The sequence below is a fragment of the Grammomys surdaster genome, unplaced genomic scaffold (assembly GCF_004785775.1).
Source record: "Grammomys surdaster isolate TR1022 unplaced genomic scaffold, NIH_TR_1.0 268, whole genome shotgun sequence".
NCBI classification, from domain to species: domain Eukaryota; kingdom Metazoa; phylum Chordata; class Mammalia; order Rodentia; family Muridae; genus Grammomys; species Grammomys surdaster.
Window position 1 is genome coordinate 1,080,388 of NW_021604709.1, and position 14,098 is coordinate 1,094,485.

Sequence of the window (14,098 nt, forward strand, 5' to 3'; positions counted from 1 at the left end):
GGTCTTCTGTGCTACCGCTTGTCAAAGCACCATGGCAATGCTCTGGTGGTCATCTAAGGTCCACTTCTCACTGTGGTCCACTGTCGTGACCCCGTGTGAGGGTCCTCTGTCTCTGAATCACTTCTGCCCAAGGTCTGTTGTCTGTAGTAGGGTTCTTCTATTCTTTGGCAGGATGCCCAGCTTTAAAGGGCCTGCTGATAAGCAGACTTGTGGGAGTCTCATACTCTTTTTTTCAGGAAATGTTAGGCTACTAATCATTAATGTGTTCACAAGTCAGAATATTGAATGCAGACATAGTCTCCGTCCTCTCTACCATCTACTGATGCACATATGACACAGCAGCCATACCTGCACAGCCTCTAGGCCAGATCATTGTTGCATTTTATGTGCATCTTTTGGACACTATTTTAATACTATATCTTATAACAGAGAAAATTCCCACAGCTGTTGTGATCAGTTTAGGGATTTCAGGCTTAAATACAATCAGTTCATTTTCCTTTCTTCTTTCCCTTACTTTCTTCTTTTCGTATCTCCCTTCTTTTTCACCAATGTCTTTCTTTATATATAAAATTGCCTAGCTTTAAATATTTAAGCTTCTCAAATGCCACATTTACTATTAAGGTTGTCCCTCAGAGAAGTAGAATAATCTTCTTTGAAACTTTCTTAACTCCTATAATATTTTCCTGAATATTTATGTCAGGATTTTCTCTTTTATATGACCCAGGTTTTCTGTAGCTAGTCACAGGTAATGAAGAAATGATTGTTTCTCTTTGTTCTAGAATCTACAACACACTGGTTCTTTCCCCAAAAAAAGACATTGCTCATCACTGTTCATTCATTTACACGAATGAAACCAGCAATATCACACAGACTTAACATTTTAGGTTGATAAAAAATTTATAGCAATAGACTTTGGACTGCTAATTCAGAGGATGTTTTTATGGAGTAGTGACAATCTCAACACAGGGTATAAATTAATTTTTGGCACTATTGTGACTGTACTAAAAAACTCTGGGAGCTATATCCTCTTCTTTCTCTATTTTACTTTGAATTCTTTGTTTTATAATGTGAGTTCATGCTTGCTTTCAGTTTTCACAGTAAAATTTAGTGTATATGATTTTTACCAAAGAGGATACATCATTATGCAAAAAGTATTTGAATACCCTGTAATAAGGTATTTTTCTCTGGATTATCCAAATGACCTGATAGGAAGTGGGGTTTTTTTGCCATAGATTATGATAATATTTATTGTATAAAATAAGTGTCAATGACTATACTTTCTTTTCAGAAGAAAAATGGGGGAAATGTAACTCATATATTCATAAAGCTGCAAGAAATGCTCTTAAGTCCTGGGGGAAAAAGTAGTGCCTAACACAACTACATATAAACTTCTTCTTTTATTATTTACCTATTTCTTGGAACAAAGCTTGAAAGCACGTTACTCCCAACTTTCAGTACAAAGTGAAAGGCAACATTCTTTCAAAGCAAACCCAAACCCCACATGGTGGTAGAATATGTGCATTTGGCTTAGGGCACTGGCTGCTCTAGCACTGCCCCTAAAGCACTGTCCAGGTGAATGGCTATGATTCTCTTGAGACCATCAAGATACTGTAGCCTCCAGTTTTGATATTCTTGGACTTTGCCATCTTAGTAAGCAAATATCTTATAATCTAGCATCCTTGTATTTTTCAATATGATGTGTTAAGCTTAGCAATTAATTTTACCCTGTTAAGGCACACTACTCTATCTATGATTTATACTAATACTTTACCTTCATGTTAGTCAGTATTCTATTACTATAAAGGGACACTATGATTCCACCAACCCTTATAAATGAAAACATTTAATGGGGCTTGCTTACTGGGGAGCTTGGTAACATGCAGGCATATATAGTGCTGGAGAAGTAGCTGAGAGTTCTATATCCTGATTTGCAAGCAACAGGAAGAGAGAGACTCTAGGCTTTCTATGGGCCCTGAAACCTGAATGCCCTCCTTCCAGTGACACACTTTATCCAACAAGACCACATCTCTTAGTCCTTCTCAATAGGGTTAATCCCTCAAGACTATTCAAATATATTAGCCTATGATGGTCATTCTTATTCAAGGCACTACACTCCCCAGTGATATTCTAATTGTTGAGAACATAATTTCTTCCCCCACCACTACTTCCAACCCCCATTCCTCAACACTTCCTGGTAAATGTACCTTTTCTTTGATTTACTGCTAAATAAGCTCACCTTTTCTAGTTCTTCTGAACAATGGATGCTTATTCAATAAAGTTGTTCTGGTTCAAACTCATCTCCAAGCTGACTGATTCAACCTGGCTTCTTTAAGCTTCTCACTGAATTGTTTTGCTTGGTCTCAATATAGCTCTGGAAACTCATCCTAATATTTGGGCTTTTTGGTATTCTCTGTCTTCAACTGCTTCTGCTATGCTGCACTGAACTGCATGAACTCATAAACAAACTCAATACTACTGCAATGCATCCATTGTACTGACTCTCAACTGACTGACTCTCTCTCCCTGCATTGCTCTAAAATAGTTTCTTTTTCCTTTACTGTTCTCTTGAATGTTGGGCATATCCTATCTCTTACTCATTCTGTTAAATCTGTCTATGATTTTTCACTTAGGAAGTATTTTTGAAATCATACCAGTTTCCTGAAAATGACAGTGTAGACATGGAGCAAGTGCTTTGTACCCAAGAATTTTTGGAAAAGGCTTTTCAATACTCTAAGGGAAGAGACTAGAAGCATGAAATACAATGAAGTATCACTGTGAACACAGATTCTGAGAGAGTTGCTAAAATTAAAAAAAAAACATTTAAGATTATGTTTACATCATAGAAAAAGCTAAGCTAGAGAACTGACAGAAATGGTAGGAAGAGTTCCTTATGTTCATAGACTATGTCAGTAAAGATAAGAGGAAAAAATATTCATAAATATAGAGAGGGGGAAAAACATATCAGCTGATGCAACAATAAACTGGAAGAGAATGAGAAGGCTAATTATTCATGATAAAGACAGAGACAGCCTTACCACTGACCACCAATACAATTATCAGTGATAATTGTACCAATAGCACCAGGTCTGTGCACAGTGAAATACAATGCACCATGGAGTGCAAAATCACTTGTCTTTGTGATAGTCACAGACCAGCAGCTAGAAAGGTGGCAACTACTCGATACTGATAGTTCATGCCAAGGGCTGAAAAGTTTCTAAGGGGATATTACTACCTTCCGCCATAATGACATCACTGAAACTCACAAACTGTACTCTCAGATATTTGAAATACAGATTCAAAATCATGACTGCCACATCAGCAGAGTTAAATCCATTGACATCATACAGCAAGTAGGAGCATTATAGGTTGTTATATGGAAGAAAATAATCTTCCTAATATTTTTTACTTTACATTTATTATGCATTTATACTTTAAAACATTTTCTTGGGGTTTTAATTTCTGTGGTTATGTTCAATGACAATACACAACTGAAAGAGTAAGATTTTATTTCAGCTTATAACTCTCAAGTAGTTCTATACTGATAAGGGAAGTCATTGTAGAAACTCAACAAAGCAGGAACCTGGAGCAAGGAGCTGATACAGGGACCACAGTGTGGTTTTCCTTATAGAATTCCTCATGAAGAGTTATTCAGCCTGTTTGTTTTCTTACAGCATCCAGAGCCTAGTGGTCATGTTTTGCACTGCCCATTGTGATATGGGATTTTCCAGATCAACCATCCATCAAAAATACTCCTGTAGTCTTGCTTCCATGCAGTGTGGTAGTACCTTTCAACCACTTAATTTCCCTGTTCTAAAATGACTCTAACTTCTGGGAAATGACCATTAAACTAACTAACACAATTGACTACTTTGACTCAAACACATCACTGTTAAACAATAACATTTCTTTAACTTTGCCCTTAGAATATCACAATAACATCAAAATAAACATGATATAACATTAAGAATCTCAGTCTTTTATATTAAATATTTAAAATTTAAGTCCCTTAAAATAACCAATTTCTTGGAAAATACACAGTCTCTTTATAAATTCAAAGTCTCTCTAAACTATTCTTAGATACAAAGTAAAACATCCAATATTTTTCTTCTAAGAGGGAAGCAGAGTACAGTGACATTCTAATAAAAGGAAACCCAAAGTTCAATAGTCTGGAAACTCTAGTCCTTGTGTGAAATGCGTAATTTCCATTTCTTCTTTTCTTTCTCATTACAGCCATTCTTTTCAACAAATTTCACACCTTCTTGAATATCTTTTAATCTGTGCTCAATTGAACTTAATGAGAATAACCTGTCTGAACAATGGTGAAATATTCCTTATTTACTTGCTAGTGAGAGTTAGGAAAATCCAGGGGAAAAGAAAGGGTTGTTTGTTTGTTTGTTTGTTTGTTTGTTTCTTTTTGCCCGTGACTTTTTTTTAATCAGGGCAGCTGCTGAAGGGATCAGTACACATTTAGTGTGTCTTTCTCTTTCAAATAATTTGATCAAAAATTGGCTGAGAAGAGTGTCCAGTGAGCTTGTGTTTTACTTGACTCCAGACACACTCCAACTGACAATCAAATTAGCCATAAAAAGTCATCATGACAGAGAAGCAAATTAATTCATATCATGCTTAATTTCCAAATGAAAACAATAACCAAATAATAATCTCACCTACCATAATATAGGCATAACGTGTATAACTATGTAGAAGCTTATATTTGCAGACCATGAAATGATATGATAATGTTTACAATTGGACACATGTATTCTAAATAAAAATTATTATATGGCTGTGAGCTTAAGGGTATTGGAGTGAAGTAGTTAGCTTAAGAGGGTCTCTTCACTACCATGTGTATTTAAATAAAACATTACTAATTGATGTTGTTGCTGGTGAAGATTCACAGTATTTGCCTGTGAGAGGTTGGTATACAGGGAGTTTCTTTGAGATTTAATAGTTATTTCCAGATCATTCTCACTGCTTTCTGCTTACAGTATAGGACACGATGTGTTTCTTCCTGCTGTCACGCTTGCCCTATGCTGCTCTTCCTCTCCATCATGATGAACTGCTAATTCGCTTGAACTAAAAACAGAAACTCATTATTCTGTAATTTGTTTGTGTTGTCAAAGAACAGTAAAGTAACTACCAAAAATCAGAAGCACAGACATTCTCAAATAGGAAACAAATGATTAGGAGATGAAGTCAATAACTAGAAAATACTTGATGGGAAAACAAGAATATTGGGAAATTGAGTACTTGTTTACTACAGGTGGCAGTGGAAAATAATACAGCCACCATGAAAATCAATTTGAAGTTTCTTCAAAACAAACAAAACAAGAATCTCCCAAGCAATAAAAAGAAGCCTTCCATATAACCTAGTTATACAATTTCTGAGCATGTACTCAAAGAAATATGTATCCTACAACACAGACTTGCTCTTCCATGATCATTATTGGATTATTTATAATAACCAGGAAATGGAGGCAGACTATTTGTGCATCATTTGATGACTCATTAATGAAACAGATGTACATATACACTATGGAATTATATTTAGCTATTAAAAAAATAAAATTTTCAGACAAGTGTATACAAATGGAAATAATTTTATTGAGTAAGGTATCCCAGACTTAGGGAAACAAACACATGTTCTCTTCATGAGTGGATCTTAGGTTTGAATGCTAATATGTGTGTTTATGAACTTGAGGAACTGTAGACAATAGAAACTAGAAGACTTTTACATGTTTACAGAGACTTTGACATGGAGAGATTGTGAACATATTGGTAAATGTGGAAAGGTGATTAATGAAATAGTAACAGTTAAGTGTGGTAGGGCTTGGATAGCAAAGGAAAGGAGAAACAGTGAGGGATGTTTAACAGTATAACCTTTGAAAAAGTTATGTAAAAACCTACGCACCATGATACTAAGGTTGTAGTATACCATGTTCTAACACCTTTCCTCAGATTGGCACAAAATGCAGGACTTTCTTTTCTTAGCAGGGCTTCCTCTTTTGCATGATCAGGTAAGACTAAACCTCACATCTTCTCCCTGAAAAATGTCTCATATTCCTTGGACAAATTACAGTTTCAATGTGAAGTCTCCAGATTAAGAACCTGCTCAGCAAGCACATGGGATTTCTGGAATGCTTCTCCATACAAATGAGGCATTCCCAACTTTATCAAATGAGTTACATTTACCCTGAAAAACACCTTAGCACTCTCCAAGGTGCATAACCCTTGTCTACTCCAAATGAAGTGTGTACACATAAGCTGCTTCATTGACAATTGTCTAAGAGAGCTATTCATCGAGTATAGTCTAAAAAATCTGCAACACTAAAATCCGAGAAGTTATCCTTTCAGGCTGCCAGTACCAGCTACACTTGGATCCTGCAGACTTCATGCATTCAGGACTATGCTACATCCTTCCAGCCCCATGTAAAGTGGTGCCTGGATACCCTGAGGGAGGAATCTGAGGATGAGAAACCAAAGTTAATCTATCTTTATGGAAGTATCCTAAAATATACACACGTACAATAGGAACTATTAGGCTAATTTTTAAGGAACATGACAGAGGAGGGATCTACATGGAAATGTGCAGAGATTAACTGAAGTCCTATCTGGAACAGTTGGTAAGACTGTACCATCTAACTAGCACTTTGAAGTGTTCATGGATACAATTTTTTGAGGAAACACCTAAAGAAGCATTTTGTGAGGTTGGATCACATGAGCTACTTGTCTTTTTTGGTGTCTCATCTATTTGTCCTGTAAATATATGAATTTTGAAAATAATATACAGTTTCATATTTATACATGTTAGTAGTGTGCAGTGTGCACAAATGAGCTAAAGATGATTCTCTGCTCTGTGTTTAATCAGGTGAACAGCACCAAATATTATAAGTCTATTAGGACTGTATACATCTCCATCAATGGCATTTGAAAAGGTGGCAAATATTAATATTTTTTGAGGATTTTGTAGCCAACAAGATTTATTGGCTATGCAAAGACACTTTTATGTCTCAGTCAGTCTCAGAGCTGTTAAAATGTAGATAGAACAGCCTTCATGTTATCTGCTTTGTAGTTTCTGGTTTCTTCTTTTGTTTCTGCAGCCAAAATTATCACGAGGTATTTCGTGGTCAAAACTAATGTTTATTAATTTTGATACAATCTATAGCTTTTCTTTTCCTGTTGATAAAAACAAACACTTCTCTCACATCTCAACATATGTCCTGCATCTCTTCTGATATATATCACTGAATCAGCCATCTTTTCTAATATCTAGTGTTACCTATCTCATTTTAATAGATACAAGAGGGTATAATGCACTTCGATTAAACTATGTGATGTCACTCCAGACTAGCTAATTTTTTCATATCTAATTCATTTGTGTTGAAAGAGGTATAGATCATAATACAGATGGTCTTGAGCTCTATTTTGAAAACATTAACTGAGCTAGTCAATGGGAAACCAACCAAGCAACTTTGAAGACGCTTCCTTTGCAGGTGTAATGATTCATGCTAATGAGTTGTGGAAAGAAAAATTCTACCATTGTTCCAACAAAAGGTTATTTCATAATATTTGCCAAAACTGATTCCCAGAAAAGGGCAAAACTGAAAGTTCCTGGAGCCTTTGAAATACCATCCTTAAAGGGCAATTACAGGGCATCACCCTGGATGTTTCTGCCATCTCAGGAAAATAAGAAGAGTGAGTTTTATGGTACAGTAATTATTAATCTAAAAAGGTATGTGCATTTGAAGGGCAAAAATTAAAGGTATAACTTATGGAGACTATGATTATCAACTTAGTAAAGATCAAAAGAGAGCAATCTGTGTAGTATGGAATAGTGAAGGAATTATAGTGAAGGGTTAGAACTGTAAGAGTGTAAGAAAAGGGGTGGACAAAAAGGAAATTCAGATCAAGGGGGAAGTTATGCAAGATATGATCTGAAAAGTAATAGAGAAAAATACAGACTTGGGTCCATTAGGGGTCATGTAAAAAGACAGGAACTGTGGATTGAAGAAAATACAAATATTGCCTTTGGAAATAGATTCAGGGGCCAGGGACAGATAGAATTGAGCAAGCCTGAGGGGTCAGAGCTACAATAAGTCAACCTATATTATGTATATAATTTATATACATATATAATGTCTGCATCTTGCACTGTTCCACTTGATAAAAACTTATATACTGTGACAGCTGGAGCTCATCAGAGCCTATATATATATATATATATATATATATATGTGTGTGTGTGTGTGTGTGTGTGTGTGTGTATGTATATATATATATATATATATATACATATATATATATATATGCAATTAAGGAACTACCACCCTCATGTAATTTTTCTGACAGGTTTCCATTCTTAAACATGGCATAAGTCTCAATTTGTGTTAGTCATTCTTTATCATCTCTACATTCTGAATAATAACAGTGTCATGTGGCATTGACTTTGATATACACATATGGATATGAGACCTAATTAGAATTTTTTCCGTCACAGATTTTTAGATATACTGAGACTGGTAACACATAAGAGGAGCTGTACATTTTATTGAGCAAGGAATTAGCAAGCATATGTAGGCAATTTACTGGAGCATTTGCAGGGGAAGAAGAAAGGGGTTGCTGCTTGGGTGTAATTGTGCTTGCTTAGCAGTCTAACCACTGCTAATTTTGGTGTTGGTAATCTGGCATCCACCAAGGTATGATCATCAACAGGAGTGATGAGGCACTTCCAGAGATGTCTGCATCTTACACTGTTCCACTTGACACAAATTTGTATACTGCGACAGCTGGAGCTCACCAGAGCCATATGATTCTCCCAGGGGACATAATAGACTCCAAAAGAGCAGAATTCATGCAACAAAAGTAAACAAAGAAGGTTGATCAGTGCTGGATAAAACTTAGAGGAAATCTGAAACCAGAACTGTTTGAGAGTATTTTAATGTAAAATCATAACTCTGCCAACTCTACCTTCACTCTGCCTTATTAAGCAGTGTCTGCTAATCTACAACATAATGATGTTCATCGACCATATGACATCTGTCTACCTTTAATGGTCACAGGTTTCTCATTTTCTTATAAAGACAACCCTTTATGGAATACCCTCTGACTCATTCTAGAATCTCAGAATTCAGGACCAGAGTTTACACTCAGTACACAAGACACTCTCCCTTCCATACAAGAGACTTTCAGGGGCATCAGACACAGAAATTCCTGAAAGCTTCATAGTAGGGAAAGTGACAGGAAGATGAATTGCCACTGTACACAAATACACTGTATTTTCAGTTTACCACTATCAGTAGTTAGTGGGCATAAGTACAAAGACCAGAACTGCAGACCTCATTTCTTTTCAGGGTGCTATGTACAGAAGCTATACTTGGAAGTGTAAATGTCTGTTCCTGGCAATACAACCTACTACTGCATCCTCCAGGTCAATCAAGCAAAATGACAGTGACCTCAAAGTACATAATTCACATTTTAACATACTGAGCAAGTCAAATTATTTATGTGAACAGATAATCTGTTCTCTCAGTGCTAAATATACTATAAAAACTTCATGGACATTTTCTTAACTTAGTACACTACACTGACATTTACACATTCTATAAAAACCTATGTATCACTTACCACACACCTTATACATACCTTTCCACCTTTGCCCAAGGACAGTTCAAACAAACTTTGATCTACTTATATGGACACAAACACACAAACACACACAAACACACACAAACACATACCTCCGTCCATGTTTGCAAATGATACAAGTGAATATGACTATGATCTGAAATAAACTTTTACAAACTCACTGGATTGTCTCTCCCTCTACTTGCACAGAATATCTCTGATATATGGTACATTCATACCTCTTGCTGATTAGACTCTTCTTTTAAGCGACAGTTGGTCAAGTCATCCTGGGGCTTTAAACATGTAGTTTTGCCTAGGATCACATCAAATAAAAATTTCTTTCCAGCCACCACATAAGGAGAAATTAAAGATTCCCTTTTAACATTAAACTGAACTTCACATGAGTTCTTTCCCATTCCAGTAAGCTTGACAGGACACTGAAAAACCAGAGTTTCTAATACTTTGGAAAAGTATGTAGCTCTGAGTTGTCAACTGGTATTGAGGCAATATAAACTTTGTTTTCAGCAATGCAAGGCTGCTGAGAGGAGAAGTGATATTGAAGTCTAAAACACAGGAATAATTTGATGTAGATACCCACAAATGAGAAAGAATTAGCTCTGTTCCAGTGAATCATGTGTGGGAGCTCAGTTTTAATCCTTAGATGAGTCTACTTCACAGCAGAACACCCAAACTTTTTCTTTATTCATGCTCATTCCTACATTCTCATGAGGACATGGGATGCTTCACTAGAAGAACGTTTCAATTCAAAAGGAGGATATATTTATTTGGTTGTAACCTAAAATGCAGCTGTTAATATGAATATTTTTGTAGTATGAAATTCTCATGCCTGTTTTACATTTTTAACTAAAAACATTTAGCTGTTTTTCCAAGAGGGAATCATAAACTCATCCTGATATAACTCTAGAAGAGAAAATGCTGAGGGCAGACCAAGTGTTACAAACCCTATGAAACCAGAAGTAACTGCCATGCATCATCTATCACTAAGCTTTAGTTCGATGAAATGAGCTGCATCCACTCTATTCACTTTTCACAGGTCTATGATTCTCTCATAGTTTACTCATCCCACATATTAAGCCTGAATGAAGATGTTCATGTAGGCCTTTCTTTTTTGTGTAAGGCTCAGTGTTTCTGAGTTGCTAATCCACTATGCAAAAAAGTGGTCTAGAGAACCAAAAAATTATCTTTATGTTGACAGTAAACTGAGAATAGGACATATAAGAACATTTCCAAAAAACAGATGAGGTGAAACAAGGGTCTCAATGACATTTTCCTTCAGTATCCTCACTCCCTAAATCTTATCTCTACTCATTAATGACATCAGTTTAAAGACAAATCCATTTATTATGTAAGAGAATACTCACGATACTCAGGATTTATTCAGACCTACACAAGGTATTATACAATCGCATGGAAATTTTCTTTTATAATCACTTATTAATTTCTCATTAAAATCATGTTGGCAACCTAGATGACCCATCAGAGGTTTCCTTTTTATTAACTCTTCTACCATGATTGAGTGTTCCACAGGAAACCTTGTGTTCATGAGAAAATGCTGTAGACAGAAAGAACTCTGTTATTCTTTAAATCATTGATATTCGTGGAAAGAAGAAAAAAGATCTCTACATTAACATGGCATAACACATAGCTGTTTCTGTATCCATGTTAGTTATGCCCACTATATGTTTGTGAGATGGTTTATGCCGAGATGGTTAGTTATAGAACATTTTTTTTAATATAATGAAGAACAGCTAGTATAAATTTTATTCTTTTTCAGTGTTGACCCTTCGGTTCAGCAGCCACTTACATGCCATTGTGCCCCTCTTTTTTTCAGCATTCTATGTTAAGTGTTAAAGGTTAACCCCATGCTGCATCTTCAGGTACAGTTCACTGTGTTCCTCTATAAATCTTTGAGATTATCAACCAAACTATGATTTGAAGATCACATCTAGAGTAAGTAGGAGAAATTTGTTGAAGATGATTCTACCTTAACTCAAAGATATATGTGCAAAAAGAAGCTAAGATTCTCTAGATTGGCAGTACTCCTACTACAAAGGGATATGTATCAACCAAAGTTATTATATCCAGTCAAAATGTAGGAGTATTGGATCAAAAAGAGTAATATTTTGTTTATAGAGATTTGTGTTAGGAGAGATGAAAGTGCTGTTCTAACAAATATGTTTTTACATTGTTTCACTAAGGAGCATCACTGTGTCTTCATACTTCAAGCAGAAAACCACATCTTTAGTGGTATGATATTAGGAGACCACTCCCTTCATGGTACTGAAGATTATAACATTTCACCGCTGGTGGGTACAAATGATTCTACACAAATTTCTGTAAAACTTTAAGCAAAGGAAGCTGAGACAACAGAAAACTGTTAGGACATAAGCAACTCTGAGATTGGCTACTAATAAAACTTTGCAAACTGAGTGATCCTGTATATGACAAAACTGTATATAAATATTATATCTTGATTTACCTTTTAACATATTTTAAAATGAATAAAAATTACATTTTTCAAGATGGAAAGTTTATACTGAACAGTTTACCAGCAAAACATTATAGATGATAGATAGATAGATAGATAGATAGATAGATAGATAGATAGATACATCCTTGAGGAAATTGAGGAAGTAGGACTAAACACAATGTGGTAAGGTAATAAAGAAGACATAATGGATTAACAGAGCCCTCCTGTGATACAGTTGTGATTGCTTTTGATATTTGCCCATAAAGAGGAGTAGAATTCTATAAAAGACCCTAAAGATTTCAAGAAGGAAAGGCTGTTTTGGTGAGAATTTACTGTTTATGATCACATAACTATCTGTTTACATTGTTTTTGGGCTCAAGAAAGGTAGTTGTAAGATGTTCTTCTTAGAAGATCTTTTGAAGAGCCTTTGTTCTGGTTTGGCTGGGAAGTATAGCATGTTCACACTGACAAAATACTCTTAAATTTCAAATTAGTGAAACAGAGGCTATTGTAGTTTGAGTAAGCACACCTACAAGTGCTTCAAGAGGACAGAAAATATATAAGAAAAAATGTAATAAAAGGAGGAATATGTGAATGCTGAAAATATTTCCAGCTCAACTCACTGGCTACAAAGCAAACTAAGTCAGTATCAAAGAACAGCAAGGTGGAGAGAATGCTAGAATGTCTCAAGACTCTACGATAAGTCAGGTTCCCCCAATAAAGCAAAACATATCTGACTTTGAACACTCTTCACTTCCACCCCACTGCTCACATACAAGTCACTGTTTGATTTATTATACTGCCTGACAGCAAAATCCAGTGCTTCTGGGGCCCCATACTCCTCCATACTAGATTTCTCCATGTCACGTAAATTGTGACCAAGCACAGGGTAGTGGCCCAGGTTTAGAACAAGTATGAGGGTGGTCAGCAAAAATAGTTGAGCATGGAGTAGGTAGGCCATGGTCTTCTTCCAATTCAACTTGGATCCAAGGCTAGAAGTGGAATTGCAGTGAGTTTGGGTCAGGCAGTGAATGTAGCCTCGGAAGGAGTTGGCCTTATATGCTGTACTATTAGTTTACATTGGCTACTTGACAGCACCATATGTTATTTCAACCTTTCCCTTCCTTTATCTATTCATGCCTCTATACTTTCTCTCCTTCACATTGCTCTTACAGGAAGCCAGCTCTATTTCCACTTCTGAAACTTTTTGTTCCACTTCTTCCTCTTCCCCAAATCTCCATTTCTTCTCTATTCACCCTTCTTCTTTTTCTCTTACAGTTCCACACTATCTTTTCACCCCAGATTTTTAAACATTTTTTATTCCTCCAGTTTTGAGCTTGGTTAGGTTGGTCTTTCTTCTTGTTTTCTGGCCGTCAAATTCCTACAACATCCTAGTTAAACACTTTGTGTTCCAGAAATTCTTTGTCTTGGGGTCCTGAGAGAGCAGGACCTTCCAAGGTCCTCATCACCTTTGAAAGGTGAAATTGTGACTACAACGTGTCCTCATAACAGGCAGAGAAAACTACATGGCTATCAAGTGTCACCTAACGGGGGATGTTGTGAACAAAAATGTAACTACTGGTTTCCAGCAATTTTATCCTGCTATCATGTGTGTGTTCTTCAGTCAACACTGGGAACATTTAGAAGCCATGAAGAGCATAAAAACTAAGAAGGATTTGATTCTCTTAGACACTTTCCTATCTTTGGCTTCTAACTTGTTTGTTTGTTTGTTTGTTTGTTTGTGTGGTTTTGTTGTGGTTTTGTTTCTTGTTTTAGTTTCTTTGTGTATTTATGTTTTTAACTTCATATCTCATCATTTGCATCTTATTTTTAGAAACAATGATCCCTGTCTAATAAGAAGAGAACAAGTGCCCCAGAAAAGTAGAAAGGAAGTGATGTTATTTAATATCCAAAAATATGATATCAACCTTGAATGATATTCACACTGATTAAGGAAGAAAACAGATTTTAAATCAGGAAGTC

The 14,098-nt window shown here is 35.8% G+C and overlaps 1 protein-coding gene and 1 non-coding gene across 2 annotated transcripts; both read right to left on the bottom strand.

Annotated features, from left to right (window-relative positions):
• Positions 1 to 238: 238 nt before the first annotated feature.
• On the bottom strand, positions 239 to 369 carry LOC114628487. The gene has a single exon (XR_003712478.1). It is a non-coding gene; the product is annotated as a small nucleolar RNA SNORA17 (small nucleolar RNA).
• An 8,191-nt stretch (positions 370 to 8,560) lies between these two features.
• On the bottom strand, positions 8,561 to 13,076 carry LOC114628483 (cystatin-S-like). Its single transcript, XM_028776369.1, has 3 exons — positions 12,849 to 13,076; positions 9,865 to 9,977; positions 8,561 to 8,855 (listed from the first exon to the last, which is right to left on the bottom strand). The coding sequence occupies exons 1-3, from the start codon at positions 13,074 to 13,076 to the stop codon at positions 8,561 to 8,563; spliced, it is 636 nt and encodes a 211-aa protein (XP_028632202.1).
• Positions 13,077 to 14,098: the final 1,022 nt, after the last annotated feature.